Source organism: Suncus etruscus, chromosome 9 (assembly GCF_024139225.1).
Source record: "Suncus etruscus isolate mSunEtr1 chromosome 9, mSunEtr1.pri.cur, whole genome shotgun sequence".
NCBI lineage: Eukaryota > Metazoa > Chordata > Mammalia > Eulipotyphla > Soricidae > Suncus > Suncus etruscus.
Genome location: NC_064856.1, coordinates 93,710,341 through 93,736,798, shown reverse-complemented (window position 1 = coordinate 93,736,798; position 26,458 = coordinate 93,710,341). Strand labels below are relative to the sequence as shown.

Sequence of the window (26,458 nt, the reverse complement as noted above, 5' to 3'; positions counted from 1 at the left end):
ATTTGAAAAAATTTTGGCTCTTTCCTTTGCATAAATACAATACTACTGGAGAAATATCCATTTGGGGCACCCCCAATACTCACAGAGAATTTTTGAGGATAGGGTGGGGACACAGCAGGTTTGTCACGTCACAATTACATAGGCTAGGCTGATGTAAGAACGAGTTGGTTCGAGGATGGCTGTTGTCTTCTCACCCACTGCAGGATTTTCCTAGAGGTAGCCTGTTCCACTCCTCTTCAGGCTTGGAAGAGACTCTGACCTCAAGTCCTTTCTTGAGACTGAGGGTGAGGGTGAGAGTGGCTGTGGCCAGTTAGTGCAGGTTCAGAAATCTTCCATTTCCTTTTTCAGGCCATTCATCTTGATGTCTTTCTGGTTTTGTTAGCCAGATGCCTAAAGGTGCCTGCTCGTCACACCACCTCAAGCCTGATTATTTTCCCAAAAGAGGGCTTTGGGGTCCCCTTACTGATTTTAAGATTCCCTGTTTGCATGGGGATTACTCCTCATGCAGAGAGGAAATTTATTTGTTTGTATTTTATGCAAAGCAAACTGATGTCATGACATAAATATGGAACTAAAAGTGCTAAGGAGGAGAGAAAAAAAACAAATGTTACTTAATTTTGCACAGAAAATTCTAAACCTGATTATTGTCTAGAGGCTTTTACAATAAGATTTTCCATATTTTTAATTCTTTAAACCATGTTCATATTCACAAAGTTCCTTGTGATACACTTATTAATATTCTTGGCAGAAAATAAATTGACATACAGAGAGTAGAAGTTTGCTTATTCTTCTGGACTTAGCTTAAAGCAGAAAACATATTAGACACCAGCAATTTATATTTTACAAAATTTTCTGGCAGACTTTAGACTTTTAAAAAAATTTACAATTAACAATTACTATTTTTTAAACACCTTTAAACTGAACTTCAATATTTTAAATTCTTGATTATTTCCTTTTAAATCCTTTATATATATATATATTTTAGGTGTTTATAATACTTCATTATTATTTCATTTTTACCCAACAACATATGAACACTATAACATGGTTTAAAACATTCAAAATTTTTTGCACAAAACATTGGCTAATTCCTGAGTTAGAGGCATTTTAATAATAATAATAATAATAATAATAATAATAATAATAATAATAATCCGACTTAATCTGATAGTTTCTTTTTTAGTACACCTTCTTAGTTTCTTTTACACATTTTTAAATTTTTTTTCTTTCTAAATTCACTTTACAAATTTCCTTTAGTTTTACCAACTGGCTGCTCTTTTTTAGAGTTTTATTTTTTTTTCAGTATTAAATTTATATCTTTTTATTTTGCATAACCACATATTTTCCTACATAAATAATATTTGATAAGACTTTTAATTAAAACATTAAACAAATTTTTAAAAGCTATGCTTTCATATGTATTTCATGTTAAAATTCCTATATACCAGATTTGACAAAATTTTTAGACCAAAGCAAAACATAAATTTTTTTTAAAAGTATTTCAAATTTACAATCTAGAGGAGTTATAGTTCTTAAAGTTTGATTTTTTTTTTTTACTCAATTTTAATTACTTTACTTTTCTGAACAACTTAGTACATTATCCAAAATGGTCCTTTGTCTTTAACTATTTCAAACATAGCATTTTGCAGTTTCTAAAAATTTATTTTACAATTTCTTACTGCTTTATAACTTATCATAGGTCCAAATGAGTTTACTGCAAATATACCTTGTTTATTGATTAGAATGCCAAATTTATGACAGTGTCCAGAACATATTATCTCTTAAATTTCAGTTACCAAGTTACTTAGGCTTTACAATATGCAACTTCAGCAAATGAGAGGTAGGTATTGTAACCATCCAAGCACTACAGTATAACTTAAGTTATAAAAACCTTAGAGATATTAAAAATGACTAATTTTACTTCAATTTTAAAAGGTCTGCACTTTATACAAATACCTAAAACTTTTATTTCTTTTATTTTTCCCAATTAGAAAACAAATTGCTAGAATTACTTTTATCTGACAGGACCAAGTTTTTTTTGTTACACTTAGTAAAGACAATCTAGGCATTTTTACATTAAGACCTTAAAACCACATTAAATTTTATATTGTTATCTAGATTTAGTTATTTCAACAATATTTAAGCGTTCACAAGATTAACAATATTATCAAAATGCTAACCACAACATTTTTTACACAGTTTTGGCCTCTTAAAATTAATATTATTTTTAACAGAAATAGAAATATAAAAATTTGTATTATTTCCACATTACAATGCTGTTGGAACCTGTTTCTGAACCGATTGATAATTTCTTAGAGTGGGTGAAATTCCTTATGGCAGGTGGCATTTTCCAGTCTGTATTAGAACTCAGTTTCATCAGAAAAGTTAATTACAATAATTTGCAACATTTCCCACCAAATTATTTATTCTAAGAAACCTTTAAGTCAGAGGAATTTTTCAAAGAGATTTTAAAGACCCAATTTTTTTTTTCTTCTGGACTCCCAGCCACTCCCAATTTCTTCTTCGATATGTAAACCAGGGGGGGGGGAGGGAGTTTGGTAAGTTTTCCTTTCTTGGATAAGCTCCAGTAAAGAATTTTTTTAACTGACTAATTTTTTTAGCTTCCCAGCCAGAAGCAACAAGACGGCAGCTCTCAAGATTTTTCTGATTTTTACCTTTTTGGCTGAGGTGTTTAGTCACAAAGTCCAGCCCCTCAGGACAAATTTAAGTCCTGCTGGCCAGCAAAGAGGCAGAGTTTGCGACCACCACCTTGCCCTGTCCCTAACAGAGCCTGTCTTGAAATACAAAAACACAACGAAACAGAAAATAACAAGGAAGTATAGAAATTGCCACTTAACACCAATTTTTGCACCTCTGGGAAGTTCGCCAGCAAGAGACCTTGGACTGAGCAGTCTGAGCCTGCTTCATGGTTGACTGAGAAAAGGCAATAGATAATAACAGTCAAGAAATCAGTTATCACACAAATTCCCCACACATTCTGCCAAGCACTTCACCACTCACACTGACCGGTCTTCACTCTCACTTTAAACTTTTACAAATTTCTTTTGCTCTCTGGGCCATGCCCAATAACTCCACACCTCTCCAGGACTGGGAGGGATTTTTCCCTCACTGAGTAACTTCCAGTTTTTGAAGAGAGAGACAGGAGAAAATGAACCAGAGAAGTGGAAAGCCAAAAAATAAAACCAAAACTAAAAAATGAGATCAAAATGAAATCAAACCAACCTGAAGGATCTGCGAAGGGCTCATGCCCAATTTGGAAAGCCCGGCCCGGACTTGCACTGATCCTTGGAGCTCCGTGGAGTCTCCTACGTTTGGAGCCAAGATTTCTGTTCCCTGCTGAGGAGGCCTCGCCCGACCTCCTCCCTGATGAGAAGGGCCTCTCTGGCCACTTCTCCCTAGGGCTCCTTAATAAAACAAGTCACACAAGACAAGGAGAAACAACTCACACAAAACAGTAGACAGACAAACAGAATCTGACCTAGGTCCCGATACTTGGGCAGTTTACCAATGTATACCCCACTAAGGGTCATACATACAGAAGGGCTCCCGAGCGTCCTCGGGATCCCCAAACCTCACTGAGGCATCCCTCAGATCTGTGACCTGCGGCCCTCTAGACACGTCTGTCAGCCGCCACCGAGAACCCTCACGGGCTCGTACGGCAGTCACACTGTCCACACCAAGTGCACATTTTACCTCCTAGGCGCCGATGTTCTCAAAACCCCGAGGTGAAGCGTTGATGTCCCTGAACAGGCGTGAATATCTCGCTGGGGCCTCCAATGTTAAGTCCAGGAGGATGATGCGCCGTTCAAAGACACCAAGACCACAGTCTCATGCAAAAACAGGGGGTTTATTTTCTTACAAGCATGCAGGGGCTGCGCTAGAATCCAGCATTAGCCAGAAACTGCCAGCCCTGAGCCATGAGCTTACAAGCTGTATATAGTATTTCAAACAATAGAAAGGCACAGTAGATTGATTTGCTTTAGGAAGTACATGACATCTGGCATTTGCTCAATCACATTTTTGCAAGGTGCAGGTGCAAGCTTACAGGGTTAACATGACCAGGTTAAAACCATGTAGGAACAGAAAGAAAGTTAAACTATAACTGGGTCTACAAGTTCCCACAATTGTGAAGGGGAGTGAGTGATTAGGGCAGTTAGGAAACTCAGGGGAAACTTAAGTTCCCAGAATTGTGAAGGGGGGTAGGTGATCAGGGCAGTTAGCAAACCCAGGGGAAACTTTTCCTTTACAGGGTCAATCATAGGCAAGTGTTTTAATCCCTGGCCCATCTCTCCAGAAGAGCATTGATTACTGAACCCACACAACAGTCTCTGAACTTTTCTAGCCCTCTGGCTTTGAAGCCTTCATTTGAGTAAATTAAAACTAAGTTTGCCCATTTTCAATGGCAGGGCAGAGTAATAATGTCCACTTGCCAGGGATGAGCCAGGATGCTCAACCACACATGGAAATGAACTCATTCAACATCTCCTCAAAGGTGTTGAAGAAAAGACGGGAAGAATGGATAAATAACAGGGGAAGGAAGGAGGGAAGAAGGAAGGAAGGGAGGGAGGGAGGGAAGGAGGAAGGGAGGAAGGAAGGAAGGAGGGGGGAGGGGAGGGAAGGGAAGGGAAGGAAAAAGGAAAGGAAAGGAAAAAGGAAAGGAAAGGAAAAAGGAAAGGAAAGGAAAAAGGAAAGGAAAGGAAAGGAAAAGCAGACCTGGACCAATCAGCATGGTCATTGGCAAGGAAACCCTGATTTCATCACCACGCTTAGAAAGACGTAGCAAAAACAAACAAACAAACAAAAACAGGAAAGGACCCTCAGCAAACAGAGCTGAGTTATCTCAGAAAATGCTGGGTTTGAAAGTTAAGAGCCCTGAAAATGGAGGCAAGATCCTTCATATGTTTGTGGTAGAGAGTCAGCCTAGGTCTACAGAACAACAGTACAACAGTCACTGCTCAGGTACAGGCACTTGTTGCCCCATTTGTGGGGTCCCATTTACTCCTTTGTTGGTTGTTTGTGTATCCTCAAAGAGCTCCCAGAATGAGAAATTGATTCCCATCCCTTTGTCCCCTTTTGGGGGGGAGATCTTGGTAATATTTATCTGCAGCAAATAATCCACACAGACAGGAGGGTTAAGGGGTAAAAGGTTGGATGAAGAGAGTCCTTTGTCAGCCTGCTGCTAGCTCCAAAACACACCTTGAGCCAGCCCGCAAACTCTGGTAAAAGACCCCCAACACCTCACTCCCAAACTATTTATTTGGCTCTCAACAGTGCCTCCATCTGGAAGGTCAAGGTGGGACAGCAGGCAAAGAATAATCTTATGGAAATATTTTCATATACAATAGCACTCATCACCTACTTCAGCGATGGCCAACCAGTAGCTTGGGCCCAGCAATGGAGCCTGGGCTTTCCTGAGAGGCAGAAGAGTCCCTCAGGCACCCACCTCCAGGCCCTACTCACTGACCCATAATCCAGGGCAGCCTCCACCAGGCCCCAGGAATGAACTCCTCTCTCCTTTCAGTTGAAAACAATGGCTGCGGCCCAGAGAGACAGCACAGCGGTGTTTGCCTTGCAAGCAGCCTATCCAGGATAAGGTGGTTGGTTTGAATCTCGGTGTCCCATATGGTCCCCCGTGCCTGCCAGGAGCTATTTCTGAGCAGACTGCCAGGAGTAAGCCCTGAGCACCACTGGATGTGGCCCAAAAACCAAAAAAAAAAAGAAAGAAAGAAAAGAAAAGAAAGAAAGGAAGGAAGGAAGGAAGGAAGGAAGGAAGGAAGGAAGGAAGGAAGGAAGGAAGGAAGGAAGGAAAGGAAGGAAGGAAGGAAGGAAGGAAGGAAGGAAGGAAGGAAGGAAGGAAGGAAGGAAGAAAGAAAGAAAGAAAGAAAGAAAGAAAGAAAGAAAGAAAGAAAGAAAGAAAGAAAGAAGAAAGAAAGAAAGAAAGAAAGAAAGAAAGAAAGAAAGAAAGGGGAAGGGAAGGGAAGGGGAGGGAAGGGAAGGGAAGGGAAGAAAGAAAGAAAACAATGGCTGCTTTTATTTTCCTGACAGGCCTTAACCTGTCTCCCTGGCCTTACAGAAGCAGAAGGTGGGCATCACAATGAAGGTCCAGGCTTCCTGCCCCCATCTTCGGAGGCACTGAGGGGCACACTGAGGAGCAGGTAGATGCCCATGACCTGTTCGGGAAGTTTCTCCCACGGGCCTCTCATGGTTTTCTTGACCAGAAGGAAGGAAAGGAACCCCTGCTTTCAGAAACTGCCTTCAGAGAGGCTGGCCAGGATCTTCCCAGGGTCAAGTTAGATCAGGCATCTTCCTGGCACATGGATCACCCAGAGTCAGTCTTCACAGCTCCAACAGGACCTGGGCAGGCAGTGACTGGCTCACCATGCTGACCACTCAACTCCAGGGCCTGGCAGGCAGGCAGATCCTTCTGCCTTAGAGCTATGTCCTCCAGTACCCGCCGAAATCGCTGCATGCCTATGAAGTAGAAAGAGGGCCCCTGTGTGTGAGGGAAAGTGATGGCAATCTAAAAATATGAGGGAACCTGGGAGGGTTTTATGGTGTAAGGGGAGTAAAGGAAGGTGGGAAAGAATTTCTAACACAAGAAAGGTCTGAATCATCAGTGTATAGAAACTGAAGAAAAACCAACTGCTAGTTAGTTCTGTGCAATGTTCTTTAAAATCACATCAGCCTTAACTGCAATTTAGCTTGTGTTAAAACCATTTGCTTACTTGTGCATTTGGACACCAAAATAATGGAGTGGGCCCTTTGTTCAGGGCTGAGGTCAGCAGGGCTACCTGAACTCTCTGTCCCCGCCAATATGCCTTTCTCTGCCCCCCACTGTGGGCTACATCTCATTAATTGGACCTTCCCTAACATGAGCACAGATGGGGGTGAGGCAGGAGCATTGACCAGCTGAGGATTCTGGGACTTAGAGGAAGGAGCAGAATGAAGGAATGAAGGAGGTAGTGCAGAGGGTACTGCTCACCCAAGCGAAGTCGGTGGGCCTGGTCTGAGAAGATCACACGAAACCAGCCAGGCTCCAGGCACTCAAAGGTCTTGCCGGGAGACAGTAGGACCTTGTGTTCCAAGAAGTGACGCCAAAGCTGTGCTTCCTCCTCAAAGGTGCCCTCAGACAGGTACTGGAGTGGGGGGGTGGTTATCAAGGCATGTGGAAGGGATCAGGGGCACCCAAGACCACTCCCTGGGCCTTGCTCGCTTGAAGGCAGGCCCGATGCTGTATCCCCAGCCTGACTCACCTTCCTCAAATCAACCCAGATGAAGAAGCCAGCTCCTCGCTTCAGGAAGGGGACCCCCAGAGCCCTCAGCTCTGCCGAGACAAAGGCGTGGGCAGCCTTGAGGCGGGCGTGGTTTTCTGGCAGATACACTTGGTCAATCCAATCTGGGAGGGGAAAAGAGACCCAAGAATCACACAGCCAGCAACACAAACATACAGACACACTATTGCAAACTCACACAGTGTCACACGCTCATACGCACACCCCTACATAGTCACACACTCTCACAGTTACAGTCTCGCATAGTATTACCCACACTCTCTCACACTCACACAGACACACACTTGGTAACACACACTATCACAGTCACACAAGCTCTCACCCACTCACCCTCTCACACAGTCGCATACAGAAACTTACAATCACACAAACCCTACTTCACATTCAGGCTTTCACCCATTCTCATATACACTTGTCCACACGCACACATTCTCACACAATCATTCTCTTACATACTTTCTCACACTCTTATACATACTGATTCTCTCACACACACACCCTCACACATCATCTGGTCCTTCTAGTCCACATATGGAGACGAGAGGCCACAGCAGTACTGGAAGGGATTCAGGAATGGGGTTACTGGGTATTTGGTGTGACTATGTCTGCCATGTCTGACCTCCTGAGCTTCTGCTAAACCCTCCATGCTCTCAGTAGTGGAGGCAGTGACTTCAAGCCACTCCATATCCTTGCCACCATTGGACACTTTTTCCTGACTACAGCTGTTAGAGTAAATGTGCGGTGTCTGGTTTTCCTTTCCTTCCTTCCTTTCTTTAGTCAAATATCAAAGAGACCAGAGAACCTGTCTGCTAGGATCCAGGGATCAAAGGAGATCTGGTATCCCTGCAGGTACACATAGGTCACTCTTGGATGCTGGGAATAGTGCTCAGAGTAGCTTCCATCCTGGACATCTCCCCATATGCCTTTGCTCCCTCCTATCCAGGGGTCATGGCTACCCAGCATGACCTATAACCTATGACCTCACCTTTATCAAAAGCCTCTATTGTGCTGAAAATTCTTATTTATTATTCTTATTTTATTATTATCTTATTATTCCTATTTATTTATTTTTTGGTTTTGAGGTCATACAAGCTATCTCAAGGCTTACTCCTGGCTTAGTAGTCAGGGTTCACTTCTGACAGGATTCAGGGGACCATATGGGATGTTAGGGATCAAATCTGGTTTAGCTGTATGCAAGCCTACCCACTGTACTTTCTCTCCAGCCCCTAACCAAGAATGATTCTAACCAAACACTGAGTCACACTTAAACTCTCCCAGACAGATGCTCTGACAATTCATATTTTACCAACAAGGAGACCAGGCTCAAAGAGGCAGAGCCTGTGTCCCAGCAAGGAAAGGACCAAAGAGGACCTCCAGTCTGGGCCAGGATCTGTCCCTTCCATTTCTGAAAGAAGCCCACTCGAGCCAGGCCCTGCCTGAATGGACAGAAAGACACCCGTCTTTCCCACCCTTTCACAGGTACCCAGACAGTCACCACGGTCGTGGAGCAGCTGAGCCATCTGGTACTGGAGCAGGCCGCTGAGGCCGTGGTAGCGACAAAGGGAAGCCACGGCTGTGGCCACGTCTCGGTTTTCCGTGTACAACGTGCCAAAGCGGAGCCCAGACATCCCAAAATCCTGTGGGAGGGAAGCAACCCCCATAGTGGGTGAGCCAGTTCCACTCACCTCCTTGACTCACCTCCCACACACCCTTGAGGTCAACCAGCAACCCACCTTGCTGGCTGCCCACATCACATGTGTCCTCTGAGGGTCAGGCAGCCTGTGGAGGGCATAGTGTGGGAACCAAGGTGACTCTGTGCCACCGGAATGCATCAAGGATTGAATAGAGGAGATAAGCAGATGAGTCTAGAAAAGTTACTGCTATTTAATGCATAGGTGCCTTCATATTCTCTGGAACCATCTTCTGCAAGCTGAGCTGGCCTGCCTGCTTAGAAATTCTGTCTTTTGTTTATTTTGGAGGCACACCCAGCAGTGCTCAGGGCTTAGTCCTGGCATGCATAGAGAACCCTAGAAGTTCCGTCTAGTCATACAGTTTAGAGCCAGCCAGCCATAAGAGGGTTCTGCCCCTTTAAATAAAACCCTATTTGTAATCAGCTGCTGAGTCTATAATAAAACCTTCCCCAGGGTTGGCAGTTGGGAGAGACAGTAGAGAGAGTCCACTGGCAGTTGGAAGAGAGAGTTGGAGGAATAAGAAGAGGGTTTGTTGGTAGTTGGAAGAGACAGTTGGATGGTCCCAAACTCAGCTCTCTCTCCCTCTTTATCTCTCTTCTGGCCTAGGAGTTTGTCATAGGTCCCTGGGTTTCTCTAATAAATAAGACTAATATTAATAAATATTTGTCAGAGTCTTGCCTGCAGGCCTTATGGATTCCAGCAGCATGGGCCAATCTTCGGCAGATTGGATCTGACAGTGTCAAGGATTGAACTTGTGTCCACCACATGCAAGCAAAGCACCTTATCAGATCTACAATCTCTCTGGCCCCATCTTTCATTTATTTGTTTGTTTTTAATTTCTTCCATCCTACAGGTTCCAGTCAGGACTCCCTTTGGGGGCCTTTCTTGCTGGAAAGGGTTTGAACTCATGGCCTGGTGCCTGCTGGGCAAATGCTTTAAGCCAAGGAACCACTGTCGGAGCCCCTGCTTCTCTAATGAAGTTTCTGGGTAACACAGTGCCCCTCTTGCTTGCCTACTGTCCACAACACCTTCTCTAAAGTGATAGTGCTCATGTGTCCTTTCCTCAATGAACTTCCTGCCACACCCAGGAAATGGAGAGTTGGGTCCCCTGTCATATCCTGCCCTGCCCACACATTTCTCAGCTGAAATGCCAGTCTACCATCTATCTGTGCTATAAGCTGCTGACTGTTATTCCCCCTAAAAATGCCTCTTTTCCAATAAAGAGCTGAAACCCATTCCTTGCCACACACCCCGCATAGAGCTCTGAGGCACAGGGCAGGCCCGAATCATGGCTTCCTCAGTGCTGCACTCCCCACGCCACAAAGGGCGGGCAACAACCACCCACATTTCATCTCTCTGACTTGGCTAGATGGGGACAAGCAGAAGGGAGCAGGGAAAGGAGTGAGAAGAAGGGCTTTGGGGAGTCTGAGCCAATGCAAGAACTAGCTGGCTCCTTGAATATTGCACCTACAGACTAGACAGAGGAGCTTGGCCCAAGTGTTTCCTAAGGATATTTTGGCCACAGATCTTTAATTTAAACTAAAAGCATGGAGAGCAACCATTATTGAAATCACTAGGGTGCTGAGCTAAGGCAAGGGGTTCCATAAAACTTGCTGAAAGCATAAATGAGTGCACAAATGGGTGAATGAGTGGGTGAATAAGAGTGAATGAATGTGAGTCAGTAATGAGTAAGGGAGGGAATAAAAAAGCGAATAGTAAATAAGTAAATCAACGATTATTAAATTAATATTGAGTATGTGAATGGGCAATTTTGTAAATAACTGAGTAAATAATGAGTGAATGAATGACTGAGTAAATGAATGAGTGAATGAATGAATAAATGGCTGCATGAGTGAGTTATTAAGTGAATGAATGACCTACTGAGTGAATGACCGACTGAGTGAATGAGTGAATGACTTACTGAGTGAATCTGTGATTGAATGACTGGGTGAATGAGTGAATAAAACCTGGGCTAAGCAATAGATGAAGCAACCAGCATGGGAGACCATTTCCTGTTTCCCATCCTGCTCTCCCTCCCAGAATGCCTAGGACCTCCTTGGGAATGTTCAGACTCTCCGGAACAGTGTGAAAGCAACAGTTCTGCCATCCTCTGGAGAAGAATTCTGAGGACAATGGGACTGAGCCAGGCTACATACACCCTGAAGCCCCAGGGTCTGTGCAGGGGACGGGGCGGCCTCACCTCTCTAGGCCCAGCACACTGCAGTAATTCCTCGGATCCTGGAACACAGACAGCATGTAGACCTCATCCACCATCACGTGCAGCTCATGCCTGGGGGAGGTAGGGGGAGGGAAGCTGGGCTGTGCAACTGCAACCTCAGAGAGTAGCAGAGGGATCAGAAATCCCAGATTACTAAACTTTGCAAAAATATCCTTCTTTGGTCTATTTTTCCAAGAAAACAGGAAGCGGCACATTGGACACAGACACCAGGGCTTTGGAAGCAACTGAGGGGCCTGAGGCACTGCCAGAGCTCAGTCCAGCAGACCCAGGTATGAGCTTGAGCCCAGCCTTTTAGATCAAGCAAAGGCAGTCCCCCAACTTCCTTTTTCTTTTCACCAAGCCCTTTGACTTGTAAGATCCACCTGAATATGTGCTTTTGTCTCTCACTTGACCTTTCCCCTTCCAGGTCGAATTTGTACTGGTAGAACAAAGAGTGGTGCCGAGTTTGGTTTGGTGCCCGAAGTGAGACCACTAGGCAAGAAGCCAATCTAACTCCAGGATTCTCTCCCAACTGGCTTGGTTTATTAATTCCTGTGCTATCTGGTTTCAGACTCATTCACCCAGAGTTGGAAATACAGTGTGTAAGGACTTTTTTTCCCACACCCTGAGGATTTGGGGGAACTGAGGAGAAGGACAGGATCTGGTCCAAGAGGATTACTGGAAGCCTGTCCAATGATGGAGCACTGTACAGTGGGACAGGGCCTAGAAGGGTACACACCCTCTCGCATCCCTACCAGCCAGTGACACATTGCACAGAGAGGCCACATCTGAGAACCCAGAATCTAGAGTTGGGGGGAAGAACATTACACCTACTGGATCCATCCCAGCATTTTGCCAAGCTCACCTCTTGGCAAACTCCAGGAACTTGTACAGCTCTTCAGGGGTATAGACATCACCCAAGGGGTTCTGGGGGTGGATGAGGATGAGGCCTCTGACCCTCACACCCTGAAACCAGCAGAGAACAGGACATTCTCAGTTCTTCCTGAAGGAGAAGATGGACAGGCCCCTAGGTGGGGCTCCCAGAAGATAGGAATGAGGACCCCTTACAACTCAACATGCTACCCGCAGTGCAGAGAATTACATCACAGCAGTGGAGTGTCAACTCCAGAAGTCGCAGATGCCAGTGGCTTGCAGAGCCTGCCTTTGTCAGCAGAGTTGTGGATGAGGGGTTCACTCTCAATTCTCACCATGGGGAGCCCTAGCAGTGAACCACCCAGTTCACTAGACTGGAGAACCACTGGTCTTATATTTTTTGAGGGGTGGTGATATCATACCCAGCAGACCTCACGGTCCACTCCTGGCATTGTGCTCAGGAATCACTTCTGAAAGTCCTCGGGGAGCAAAGGGGATACCAAGGATTTATTCCAGGCCAGGTGCATGCAAGGCAAACATCCTTCTACTCTCACTCTTGGTCTCATCCTTTAGGAGGCCTGAGTCCCTCCCTCTGACTAAATTGAGGTAGGACCAGCTCCACAGACTTCCAGGAAGATTCCCAATCTGATCACAGGCCTCAAAGTTACCTGTATAAAATCTGAATGAGAAGCAGGCCAGGAGTAAAACAGTAAAACAGTAAAAACAGCAGGCTATTTTTGCTGAAAGAAGGGAGGGGGGCTCCAGGCAATGCTCAGAGATATCCAGAGGCCAATTCTAGTGGTTCAGAGCAAGGATGTGGTATATTCTGGGTATCTTGGTATATCCTGAGGACCAACAGGGGTTGTACTTGTCAGTGCCTGTGGTTCTGATTAAACTGAGGTTAGCTCAGGCAAGGCCAATGCCTTCACCCCTAGGCTCTCTCCCTGGCCCAAGTATTTATTTTATTTTGTTTTGTTTTGGGGGGCCACACCCATTTGACACTCAGGGGCTACTCCTGGCTATGCACCCAGAAATCACTCCTGACTTGGAGGGACTATATGGGAAGCTGGGGGAATCTAACCACAGTCTGTCCTAGGCTAACACTTGCAAGGCAGATGCCTTACCTTTAGCACCACCACTGTGACCTGGGCCCAGGTATTTTAGTATTTTTAGGTAGGGGTAGAACACCTGAGGGTGTTCAGGGGGCCAAGTTTAGTTGCCAGGAATAAAACCGGTGCTCAATTCCTTTATAATTTCCCTGGACCCAAGGGTTTGGTATTTTTCTTTGGGGGGTGGGAAGGGGACATCACACCCAGTTGTGATCAGGGCTCACTCCTGGCAGTATTCAGGGACCATATGTAGTGCCGGCAATTGAACCAGTATTTAAACCTCTATTTTATCTCCCAGGAACCCATGTTGGAGTATTTTTTTCTTTTGAGACCATACCCAGTAGTGCTCAGGGGTTAGTCCTAGCTCTGCACTCAGCAATCACCCCTGGATATGCTCAGGGACCATATGGGATGCCAGAGATTGAACCTGGACCAACTTTGTGCAAGGCAAACACCTTATTGATATACTATTACTCTGGTCCCCATGTTGAAATTTTTTTTTTTTTTTTGATTTTGGGTCACACCCGGCGGTGCTCAGGGGTTAGTTACTCCTGGCTGTCTGCTCAGAAATAGCTCCTGGCAGGCACAGGGACCATATGGGACACTGGGATTCGAACCAACCACCTTTGGTCCTGGATCGGCTGCTTGCAAGGCAAACGCCGCTGTGCTATCTCTCCGGGCCCCCATGTTGAAATTTTTAATCAAGTTCCAAGTGATCCTGTGGATGCTGAGATCTCTCCAACAAGACCCCCAGAGGCTAAGTTTGGGTATCTCATCTCTTCACTTACTCTAGAAATTCCTCTAAGACCACTTTATCCCCACCACCACTTCATGCCCATGCCCATACTTCCTGGGGTTGAGAAGAGACCAGACATAGGAGAAGGGTGCCTCACTGCACAGACCCTCCCAGCTTCAAGTGTGCCCCAAACCCCAGACCTCAGAGACAGCTTCTTGCAGGGCCTTTTCTAGCTTCTCCACGGTGAGCTGGAAGGGGTGAGAGTCCAGCCCGGTAACCTAAAAAACAATCCCAACAACTCATCCCCACAGCCAAGTTGAAGGATACCCCAAACCCACCTTTGCAAGGCCTACCCATTGTTATATTCTGTGCCTGAAAACAGACCCAAACCCCTCTCCTATCATATCCCATAGTGACCCCTGGTCCATCACACAGTGAACCCCACCAGCCCCTGATTTCGGGAAGAGGCCCAGAGGTCTTAGTATGGAGATCCATCTGCCCCACCCTCACCCAGCTAGTTCAAAGTCTCCCTGGGGCTGCTCTTGGCATGTCCCCCAGTCACATTCAAACACAGAAAGGGACATCATCTTACCTCACAGTGCAGGTAGACACAAACCAGCCGGACATTGCCATAGAGAGAGACATGCTGTGTGATGGCCCCATAGTAAGGGGCTGGGATAAGGAAGGCTTCTAGAGACACAAGGGGGACACAGCCTGTCTCCCTCCTTCTGGAAGGCTCAGATCCCTGCCCACTGGTCCACAACAGGTCTAGGGAATCAATATCCTAGAGGACACATGTAGGGCACGCACTCCCACCTAGAACCCCGGAATCTTGCTCAGACTTAGATAACCAGCTCCATTCTCCTTGCTAACAACTCACTTTATTGAGTGCTGTCATTTCTGGGAATAATACTCAACATTCCATCTGTCTTTCCCTCCTCTGACCCTTAGCATCACACTGGAAGCAGGAACCACCATCACCCTAACTTTCCCGAGAGCCCCTCTGATATCCTCCACACATAGGGTGACTCTGAGGACACAGATCGAGAGAGACAAATTGAGGAGAGGGGCATGATGATCTGGGATCAACCACTACCACTTTAACAAGCAACACTGCTTGCACACATCCTGGAGTTATTTGCATCTAGATCACTAAAGCAGAATTCAGAGATGCTGGAGGGACTGAGAGACAGTCCAGAAGTTCAGGTCAGAGTCCAGGTACCACACAGTCTCCTGGTCACTGTGGGGTGAGGCCCTGGAGGTCCCAGCATCACTGGATTAACCCAAGTGAGGCCCAAGCAAAAGTACAGAAGTGTCTTCAAGGTCATTCCCTGTAGTTCAGAAGTTCAGAGCCATTTTCAGGGTTTTAGAGGCTATAAGCACCCTCCCTGTCCCCCCTCCTATACTTACCCCCAACCTCACACAGTACCGTGGCCAGAGCAGAGAAGAGAGATGCACAGCCGTTCAGAACCACCACCTGAGAGTGACACATTCAGGGGACACAGATGAACTAGTCCCAAGAGAGCTTCTATATCTAGTGTGGCTTCTCTCTGGCCCACTCACTGCATTATATGGGCAGAAGCCTCCCACTACAAGCTCCTGTGTGGGACCCCTATTCTGATTCTCACTCAGAGAATCTGCCAGAATGTGAGGAGGCAGAGAGGGGCCATGGAACAGAGGGGCAGGTGGACCAAAGTGATAGTACAGTGTGTAAGGTGTTTGGCTTACACATGACCAACTCGGGTTTGATTCCAATTACCTCAAGCCCACTAGGGATAATGCCTTAGACTTGAGTACTGCAGGGTATGGCAAGGAAGGAAGGAAGAAGAAGGAAGGAAGGAAGGAAGGAAGGAAGGAAGGAAGGAAGGAAGGAAGGAAGGAAGGAAGGAAGGAAGGAAGGAGGGAGGGAGGGAGGGAGGGAGGGAAGAAGGGAAGGAGGGAGGGGAGGGAGGGAGGGGAGGGAGGGAGGAAGGAGGGAGGGGAGGGAGGGAGGGGAGGGAGGGAGGGAGGAGGGAGGGGAGGAATGGGGGAAGAAAGGAAGGAAGGAAGAAAGGAAGGAAGAAAGGAGGGAGGGAAGGAGGAAAGAAGGAAGGGGGGAAGAAAGAAGGGAGGGAGAGAAGGAGGGAGGAAGGGAAAGAGGGAGGGAGAAAAGGAGGGAGGGAGAGAAGGAGGGAAGGAAGGAGGGAAGGAGGGAAGGAAGGAGGGAAGGGGGAAGGAAGGAAGGAGGGAGGGAAGGAGGAAAGAAGGAAGGGGGGAAGAAAGAAGGGAGGGAGAGAAGGAGGGAGGAAGGGAAAGAGGGAGGGAGAAAAGGAGGGAGGGAGAGAAGGAGGGAAGGAAGGAGGGAAGGAGGGAAGGAAGGAGGGAAGGGGGAAGGAAGGAAGGAAGGAGGGAGGGAAGGAGGAAAGAAGGAAGGAGGGAAGAAAGAAGGGAGGGAGAGAAGGAGGGAGGGAGGGAAAGAGGGAGGGAGGGAAAGAGGGAGGGAAGGAAGGAAGGAAGGAGGGAAGGAAGGAAGGAAAGGAAGGAAGGAAAGGAAGGAGGGAGGGAGGGAAAGAGGGAGTGAGGGAGGGAGAATGAAGGAAGGGAAAGAGGGAGTAAGGGAGGGAGAAAGAAGGAAAGAAGGAAGGAAGGGAGGGGAGAAGGGAGGGAGGGAGGTAGAAAGGGAAAGAAAAGAAAAGAGGGTGGGAATAACCCCCAACTCTCAATAACTAGAGTAAAAAGGATGCACGGAGGGGATGGTCCCCATTTGACTTTGAAACAGATTAAAAAATCCTGGAAAGTTGCCCACCACAACTCAGGCACAAGCAAGAGTGGGCGGAGTAGAAGGGGTGCTACTCACGTTCTCTGCTTTAAGAGGATTTGGACTCTTGCAGTAGAAAGACAAGAAACTGGCCACTTCCTCCCGGAGGCTACAGACAGATAGACAGACAGACAGACAGTGCTGGTCAGGGGTGCCTCGACCTACAGCCTACCCAGTATTCTCTGGGAATATTTCAGCCCACCACCATCCCAGTACGTGTCCTCACTTGAGGGATGTAGAGAGATGTTTCTCAGCTGGACCAACACCCCAAGACACCAACACCTCCACCCATCCAAACCTTCACCCTCATACCTCCAGAACACTTGCCCTGAATCACATCAGAAACCAACATCATAGGTCATAGGTTCCAGAAAGATGAGCTGTGGTCTTTACCACAGTGCTGACCATTGTGCCCAACTGGCTGTGCTACCATTCTGCCCCTTAGAAAATAGTTCCTTTAAGTGAATATTATACTCCAGCCTTTGGGAGGTATGTCTATCAAATATTGTTGAGCTGATGTTTATTGTGCACAGATATCACACAGGTACTGGTGAGAATCTCCTCACTCCATTTCTCACACAGTGCTGTGGTGCCACTGCTGCAGATACTCTTACAGAGCAAGAAACTGAGGCATGGAGGGAGGCTATAAGAACTTGCTAAGGAGCCAGAGAGATAGTACAGCAGGTCGGGTGCTTGCCTAGCACACAGCCAATCTGGGTTCACTTCCTGACATTCCGTATGTTCCCTGAGCACCACCAAGAGTAATTCCTGAGTGCAGAGCCAAAAAAAGAGCTGAACTTCTCTGGGTGTGGTACGAAAATAAAAATGCTAGTGAATACCCTTAAGCCCAGAGATCTTGCCCAAGGATCTGCTGTACTCAGTACTCACAGGAAGTGTTTGGGAACCCAGCGACTCTCAGCTTGAGAGCAGTATCAGGACCCAGTGAATGGTTGGTGAGTTCACACTCTCCTTCCTCTCATTCATCACCTCCCATCTTCCCCACTTCCAGGAGAGTAGCCATACCAATTGCATCCAGCTCCTCTCTAGTTAACCCTCATCAAGGCCAGAGTGGTGGCTCAAGAGGTAGGGCATTTGCCTTGCATGCGCTAACCTAGGACGAACCACAGTTCGATCCCCAGGCGTCCCGTATTGTCCCCCAAGCCAGGAGTGATTTCTGAGTGCAGAGCCTGGAGTAACCCCTGAGCATCACTGGGTGTGACCCCCCAAAAAAGTTACCCCTCATCTAAAAGCTCCCAGCCTCCCAGCAGAGAGTGGACTTGCAGTTTCTGCATATGCCCCAGGAGACCCCACACTCACCAGATCCTGCAGTGCAGGATCCCCAGGTCCACCTCCAGCCACTATTCATATCTAGGTCTGATCCTGCTTTGTGATGGTGACAGGGAGGCTCTCCCAGGTACCATGAGCTTTTTAGGTACACCCCCATCTCCACCTGTTAACTACCATCCCCTCCTTCTGCCTCTAAGACAACCCAAATGTTCTGGGTTGAGAACTGGCCTGTGGCAGCTACTTACAAGAGATGCCCTCGCCAGTCTGGATACTGCAGCAGTGATGGCTCTACTCGATGCATATCACTCTGACTCATCTGGGGATAGAAAGGGAAGCTGGGCTGAGGCCATCTGCATACCCACAGTGATGGGGACAGCGGGAAGTTTTTCCCCGCTCCTTACAACTGCTACAGCATCAGGGTCTCTAAGATCTGGCCTGGACTGCTCCTCAGAAATGGAGAGACAGGCAGCATGGGGTGGCATTCTCAAGCCCATTTTGCAGATCATGAATCTGAGGCTCTTCCCATGGGAGGGGATTCTGAAAAAACCCCAGAGTCAAGAACAAATCGGGTGCTATGGACTCTAAATCCAGTGTCCCCACACAACAATCACTTATGTTTATTATCATTTCTGAGTAGTTACTCCACAGCTGTGCTCCTGAGCTAAGGACTAGAATGCCACCTCACAAGTATGAAATCAACTGTGGTGGGAGTATTTGCACTAAGGAAGTCAGAAGTTATTGTCTTGGGAAAGGCTATTGTTGGGGACTGTTTGGAATAATTAAAAAGCCCTCTCACTAATCAAAATGGAGTCTCTGAAAGTCTGAGCCAAAGTGCTTAGATGTGGCCTTTTTGTCCTTGGACCCAAAGAAATAGAAATAGCCTAGAGCTAGGGAGTCACTAGGCTCCAAGATGTCCTTGTAAAGACAGGGGTCAAAAGGCCCAAGCTGAGATTAGATTTTGTATTTTGTTGCTCAAAGATAATGTGAATCTCTTGACTGATGATAATCTTATTAACCTTGGAAAATCAAGATGTTCCCGTGGAAAGTTACAGCCACTCCTATTGCTCCTTGCCCCTACTCTCTTTGTTTTGCATTGTCTATAAAAGGTCTATTTTTTCCTTTATTAAATGGACTCCTGATTGGAACCCCTGAGTCTCTTTACTTCCCAGTCCCTCTTCTATTTCAGGCCGGATTCTTCTTCGAGAACTGCGAATTACTGACGTGGTCCCCAGCTTTACCCGCTGGTCGGGGTCCCTGGTGGGCCACAGGCTATGACATTGTGATATACTGACCATCCACCACTGTTCTGACCATCAGAACAACAACAACAACAAAACAGAAGTAGGAGGGACTGGGAAAGAGGAAATGTGGGAGATGAAGGAGCAGGTTAGAGCAGTGACCTGCCCCCAAAATTGGTCTCCATGGCAACTCTGCAACTGGCATTTCCTGACTCTCAGGTCTGGGTAGCTGAGATGAGCAGGCAGCTTTTGTGGTGGGGCAAGACCAAGAGAAACTCACCCCTTTGAGCTAAAGATGCCCCCCCAAGCCAGAGGTTCCCCAGGACTCACCCGTCTGGATAAGAGGTCAAAGCAGAGTTTGTTCTCACTGGTACCCAAGTTAATGATGCCCTGGAGACAAGAGTTACAGGCAGGTGAGTCTGGCAGAGGGGACTAAAGAGATGTTGGGGGCAGAGCTAAAGGGATAGGGCAGTGAATAGGGCACTTGCTTTGCACACTCCCAGGTTCCCATATAGTCCATCAAGCCTACCAGGAGTGATTTTTGAATGCAGCGCTAGCAGTAACCATTAAGTATCACTGGATGTGACTCAAAAAATAAGTACATTTTTAAAACAGAAATGCTGGAGAGCACCATGAGCCAAGCAGGAGCTCATAGTAACCCTGTCCCTCCCTCAACTCAGAGCACAGATCCTATCTTCCATATTTCTTTTTTTTTGGGGGGGGGTCACACCCGGCAGCACTCAGGGGTTACTTCTGGTTCCACACTCAGAAATCGCTCCTGGCAGGCTTGGGGGACCATATGGGATGCCGGGATTTGAACCAAGGACCTTCTGCATGAAAGGCGAACGCCTTACCTCCATGCTATCTCTCCGGCCCCTGTCTTCCATATTTCTAAACCTCTATCCAAATGCCCCCTCTTCCAAGAAGGCTTCCCTAAAACTCCAGTCAGAAGGGTTTTTTTTTCCTTCTTTTGAAGCTCTGTGTCTATCTCCTTTTAGACCCCTGTCATACTGCCCCCATACTATGCAATTTCTCTCCCTGTTGAAGATCCACTGCTGCCTGAGACTCCACTTGTACCTTGCAAGGAACTCAATAAGATAATCCATGTTTGCAGGATGAAAGGAAACACAGAAGGCTGACACGATAAGACAGCAGGCAGGGCACTTGCCTTGCAGGCAACCAACCTAACACTCCATATGGTATCTGAGCCTCACTAGGAGTGATCCCTGAGTACAGAGCAAATAGGAAGCCATGAGCAGAACCCAAACCAAACAAAGAAAAAATGGATACAAGGTAAATCAGGTCTCGGGCCGGGCGGTGGCGCTAAAGGTAAGGTGCCTGCCTTGCCTGCGCTAGCCTTGGACGGACCGTGGTTCGATCCCCCAAGCCAGGAGCAACTTCTGAGCACATAGCCAGGAGTAACCCCTGAGTGTTACCGGGTGTGGCCCAAAAACAAAAACAAAAACAAAAAAACAAACAAGGTAAATCAGGTCTCAGGCAAGGACAGAATAAGAATCAACTCAAGGGGCTGGAGAGATGGCATGGAGGTAAGGCCTTGCATGCAGAAGGAAGGAGGTTCGAATCCCTGCATCTCATATAGTCTCCCGAGCCTGCCAGGAGTGATTTCTGAATATAGAGCCAGGAGTAACCCCTGAGCGCTGCTAGGTGTGATTCAAACACACACACACACACACACACACACACACACACACACACACACACACAACCCTCAAAAGTGATTGGTGCAAATGCTCCCTCAGGAGACCAAAGTATCATTTTATTCCACACCACAGAAATCATTCACATCAAGAAGAGGCACAGCTGGGCTAGAAAGATAACACAGTTGTAGGGCATTTGCTTTGCAGGCAGCCAATTCAGGATGAATGATGATTTGAAACCCGGCATCCCATATGGTCCCCCGTGCCTGCCAGAAGCAATTTCTGAGCACATAGCCAGGAGTAACCCCTGAGTGCCACCAGGTGTGACCCCAAAACCAAAAAAAAAAAAAAAAGAGGCACAGGGGTCCAGCCTCTTCTCTAAAGTTCTTGGAAGAGGACTCATGCAGGATAACCTTAAACACTGCAGGGATGAGGAGGCAGGTAGAAAAATTAGAAGAGCTTGGAGATGCTGAGACTATGGTAAATGAAAGGTGAGGCTCCTCCACCCACAGCCCACCCATCTGCAAGCACTGTCACTTCTACCTTCAAAATACGTGCAGAGTCCACACACGTCTATAGCCCCACTACTAAGACTTGGTGGAAGCTTCGATAATCTGCCTACGTCCTTGCAATAGCTTTCCCCCTTCCTTCCTTCCTTGCCCATTCCCAAACACCCCAGCTCTGATCTCCAGACAGCCACACTCAGTCATTTATTGCTGTTGTTCAATTTGGTAGCTTCACCTGGCTGTGCAAGGAGTTTGTTCCTGGCTCTATGCTCAGAGATCACTTCATGGTGATGCTCAAAAATCCATACAGGTGACCGGGGATTAAAATAGAGCTAACTGTTTAAGGTAAAAAACTAAACCTTTGAGCCCGGAGAGATAGCACAGCGGCGTTTGCCTTGCAAGCAGCCAATCCAGGACCTAAGGTGGTTGGTTCGAATCCCGGTGTCCCATATGGTCCCCCGTGCCTGCCAGGAGCTATTTCTGAGCAGACAGCCAGGAGTAACCCCTGAGCACCACCGGGTGTGACCCAAAAACAAAAAAAACAACAACAAAAAACAAAAACAAAAACAAAAAACAACAACAAAAAAGAAACTAAACCTTTGTACTATCTCTTCAACACCCCTCCAAAATCATCTTAAAACAAATCAGATGATATTTCTCCTCTTTTGAACTCTTTCAGTTCTACTTGGTCTAAAACCAAACTCAAGCGGACATGGCCCATGAGGTCTTCCATGTTCCATGACATGACCTTTCTGACTACATCTCCTGCCTGTTTTTGCTCCACTCCAGCACTGGAGGCCTCTCTGCTATACCTTGAGATCACTGAGCACGTCTAAGACTTTATCTTTGACTATTTTTTTATCACCCCCCTCCCAGCATTGGCTATTTATTCACTTTGCTGTTCCCTTAATATCATCAGACAGTCTATGATGAGGACTCTCTCGGGTGATTCCTGGTGGTCACACACCCTGAGTTAGCCTTTCCTCTGGAGGGGCTAAATCAAGCAAATTGCTCCTAACAAATGGTGCAGAAAGGGTATCACTTCCAAGGTCAAGTTACCCAGAGCCTCTGGCTTCCATCTTGACCCCTGTTCTCTCCCAAAAGCTCTTGGATCACTTGTCTTGGGCAAAACCAGCTACCATATCCTGACATGGGTGTGAAGAAGCCCAGGTGATGAGGGGCTGAATAATGTCCATGCCCCAACTCCATAACAGAGAGTAAAAGGGTGCTAGGCCAGGACAACTAGAAGAGCATCCCATGGTCTTGGGTTCCCCTTCACTGTACCCTTTCATCATAAATAGGCCATTTTCCCATCCAAGAAAAAACTGGGACCTTCAGAGGCCCCTTGGCTAACTTGGCGAGTGTAATGTGGGGGTGGTCTGCCTGGTACAAGGAAGGCACCTCCCCCCACCCCAGTTTCCTCTTGGGTCTCAGCCGAAGAAGAAAAGTGCTGCTCACCCCAGGATTCTTCTCTTCATCATACTCATCCATGTGGTAGGTCTTGTAGCCCTCCTCGGCAGAGTCCCAAAACCACTTAATGGTCCTTCCTCGGGAGGACAGTGGGGAGTCCTGGGCCGAGGCTGTGGTGGGGGGACCATGCTGTCTGCACAGCTCCAGCAGTGGCTCCACTGGTCTTTCAAATTGTGTTTTGTCCATACCCTTACAGCCTTCACTGTCCAGGGTCTGGGTACCTGCACAAGAAGCAGGAAACCCGGATTCTTTTTGGTGGAGGGCAAACACCTGTGGAAAAAAAAAATGTTGCATCCCTTGTGGGTCCTAATATGTGGAAATTGTATCTAAAAGTTATTTCTTTGTGGGGGGCACACCAGCGGTGCTCAGGGGTTATTCCTGGCAGGGCTCTGGCTCGGGGGATCATATGGGATGCTGGGATCAAACCCGGGTCAGCCATATGCAAGGCAAAAGCCCTACCTGCTGTGCTATCGCTCTGGCTCTTACAAGTTCTTTCTGCTGAAGCTCTTTCTAGCCTCCTCTCTGCCTCTTACTGATATATGTGACTAACAAAAAAAGCCATTTTAGCTGCTTTTACTTTGAGGAAAAGTTTCCCTTCTGCAGTCTAAAAGATCACCAACGATCTTTCTATTCTTTTTTTTTTTTTTTTTTTTTTATTTTGCCTTGAGTGCTCAGGGATTATTCCTGGCTCTGGGCTTCGGAGGGACCCTGGTGGTGCTTGGGAGAACCATGTGTGGCGCAGGGGACTGGAACCAGTACAGATGGGGTAGACATGACAAAGACCTTAACCTCTGGCTCTCTTTTTACATTCTTACTGAAGTCAACTTTAATTTTTTTTTTACCTTATTGTATTTGTTTGTGGAGAATCACACCCTGTGGTGCTCAGATCTTACTTCCTGGCTCTGCACTCACTCCTGGCAGACACTGGGATCATATGGGATATCAGACATTAAACCCAAGTTAGCCATGTGCAAGGTAATAGCCCTATCCCATGTATTATCTCTCTGATCCTTAATCTCTTTTTTCTTTTGTTTTTGGGCCACACCTGGTGATGCTCAGGCTTTACTCCTGGCTCTGTGCTCCAAAATTGCTGAGCATGGCTTGGGGGATCATATGGGACACCAGGATTCAAACCACTGTCCATTCTGAATCGGCTATGTGCAAGACAAAAGCCTTATCATTATGCTATCACTCTGGCCCCAATCCTTTTTATTTTTTTAATCTCACTTAAAACAGAGGAATCCTGAGGGATAGAGCAATAACACAACAATAGGGCGTTTGCCTTGCATGCAGCCGATTCCTGGACAGAGCCAGGTTCTATCCCTGGCATCCCATATGGTCCCCTGAGCCTGCCAGAAGCGATTTCTGAGTACAGAGCCTTGAGTAACCTCTGAGCATCACAAAGTATGACCCAAACCAAACCAAATTAAACAAACAAAAAAACAAGAAGAAAAAACTCTAGAAAGATCCTGGAGTTTGGAGAAAGGAATAGATGGTGATACGGGGTGATATAAATAATTAGTGGTCAAAGGTAGGATAAGATTCTTAGGGGGGCTGCTTTTCTGCACAAGACAGCCAAGAAGATGTCACCGAACACAATCTCCAGGCCCCAAACCCGGTAAGGGCCCTACCCAATAAGGTGGAGCCAGACGCACGAACCCCAGCACAGCACATAGTAAAAACTACTATACAAGTGTTGCAATGGGGAAAACAATGCATGACAATACCACGCATAGAGAATGAGGATGACCTGAAAAGCCTCTCAGATAAGGAGTTTAGAGTATTAATATGGAGGATGCTCAAAGAACTCAAAGCAAGCATAGATCCAGATGAACAGATCACAATGATAGAACTCAGAAAACTCCAAACTGAAACAACAGGTCTAAAAAACTCAGTAGATAAAATGAAAACCTCAATGGAAAGCCTTTCCAAGGAAGTAACAGCAGTTGAGGACGGGGTCAGTGAGCCAGAGAATGAGATGCAGAACTCCATACAGCAGAAGAGATTAGAAAAGAGCCTTAAAGCAAATGATCAGACAATGAATAAACTACTCAAAAATGTGAACAGAGGAAAATAGAAATCTTTGGTAAACTCAACAGAAAAAACATAGGAATTATTGGAGTCCCAGAAACTCAGGAAAAGAATATTAAGAAGAGTTGGAGAAAGTGTGAGAAGAGGAAGAGGAGGAAGAAGGAGAAGGGGAAGAATAATAAAAAAAGAAAAAAGGAAGAAGAGAAAAGGAAAAAAGAAGAGGAGGAGAAGAAGCAGAAGAGAAAGAATAAAAAGCGGAAGAAGAGGAAAAAGAGGAAGGAAAAGAAGGGAAGAAAAAGAGGAAGGAGAAAATGAAGAGGAGAAATAAAAAAGAATTAGAAGAGGAGGAAAAAGAAAAAGAGGAAGAAGAGGAGGGAAAGAATATGAGAAAGAAGAAAAGAAGGAAAATGGACTGAAGATTTATTTTTAATTTCTTTTCTTTAAGCACTGTGATTATAAACATGTCTGTAGCTGGGTTTTCCTAAATAAATAAATAAATAAATAAATAAATAAATAAATAAATAAAAGATTTTTAGGGGTTGCCCCATTTCTCCCCCTCACTCGGCCTCAATCTCCTGCTTTGTAAGCCAGTTCCTGTGATGCCTATAGCCACTAGGTAAGGCCCAGGAACCTTGAAGCTGTAGCCCTGAGACTGCTCCTAGCACTCGATTAGCACTAAATACCTGTGGATTTTTGTTTACTAAATCCCCAGGTATAAAACCCAGACACCAGATGATGGGGGGGTGGGGCAGCAGGCAGCCCTGACCCCCAGGCACCCACAACCCCAGCAATCAATCTCACTCCAAGAAATCTTATCTGAAGTTTTCCCTCCCTCAAAGAGTAGGGATCTCCTGCACGCTCTCACCTCAGTGTTCCCGACAGCCTGGGGCTAGTGGATGAGCAATGAAAGCAGAGGTTGGGGTACGGGGATCCGAGCAGAACGGTCCCCCGGAGGCTGTGCTGGAGGGAGGCCTGCTCCGGGACACCCGCGCCCAGCCAGGCCCGGGAATCCCGCAGGCGGCGCTGCTGCTACAGCGGGTGAGAAATCGAAACAGAGGCGCCCCTGAAAAACGTGTCCTGGGCTCCAAAGCCCTCAAGATTCAAGGGCTGGAAATGCACCAACAACTCCGAAGGCCTGAGAGCGCTCAAGTTTGCAAAGCCGAGGTCACACCCACTCTGCAGAGCTAGGGCGAATGACAGGCGCGGACGTGACGCTCAGTGGACGTGTCAGTTTCCTTTGCAGGACACGCCCCCTTCCCGCTGCTGGCGGAGACCCGGCTCATCCCATGCGGCAGGTGAACCCCTTGATGGGGCCTGGGAAAGGGGCCAGGTAGGGTGATCCCCGTTGGTAGCCCATGATGGGTCCGGGAGTTGGAGGAGGGAAAAATCCTGGCCTAGACCTCCTCCCTCTAAGGAGCCTGAGCAATCCAGGTCTGCTTTCTGGTTCCTCGGGCACCTCCTTGGTCTCCTTGCTTTTCTTTTCTTTTTTGAGTTTCAGACCCCACCCCACCCCCAGGTATCTTGGCAAATT

The 26,458-nt window shown here is 46.8% G+C and overlaps 1 protein-coding gene across 1 annotated transcript in view; it reads right to left on the bottom strand.

Moving 5' to 3' along the window:
* ACCS (1-aminocyclopropane-1-carboxylate synthase homolog (inactive)) overlaps positions 1 to 23,082 on the bottom strand; it is a 39,497-nt gene extending 16,415 nt beyond the window's left edge. The window contains exons 1-16 of the mRNA XM_049780707.1: positions 22,885 to 23,082; positions 19,593 to 19,652; positions 18,270 to 18,340; positions 16,777 to 16,846; positions 15,351 to 15,417; positions 14,533 to 14,630; positions 14,141 to 14,218; positions 12,088 to 12,188; positions 11,205 to 11,294; positions 9,047 to 9,092; positions 8,809 to 8,950; positions 7,275 to 7,417; positions 7,004 to 7,157; positions 6,400 to 6,492; positions 6,093 to 6,153; positions 5,381 to 5,432 (exon numbers count right to left, since the gene is read on the bottom strand). Coding sequence (XP_049636664.1) covers positions 5,381 to 5,432; positions 6,093 to 6,153; positions 6,400 to 6,492; positions 7,004 to 7,157; positions 7,275 to 7,417; positions 8,809 to 8,950; positions 9,047 to 9,092; positions 11,205 to 11,294; positions 12,088 to 12,188; positions 14,141 to 14,218; positions 14,533 to 14,630; positions 15,351 to 15,417; positions 16,777 to 16,846; positions 18,270 to 18,340; positions 19,593 to 19,652; positions 22,885 to 23,082 — 1,524 coding nt within the window. The remainder of the gene's footprint in view (positions 1 to 5,380; positions 5,433 to 6,092; positions 6,154 to 6,399; positions 6,493 to 7,003; positions 7,158 to 7,274; positions 7,418 to 8,808; positions 8,951 to 9,046; positions 9,093 to 11,204; positions 11,295 to 12,087; positions 12,189 to 14,140; positions 14,219 to 14,532; positions 14,631 to 15,350; positions 15,418 to 16,776; positions 16,847 to 18,269; positions 18,341 to 19,592; positions 19,653 to 22,884) is intronic.
* Between the last annotated feature and the right edge of the window lie 3,376 nt (positions 23,083 to 26,458).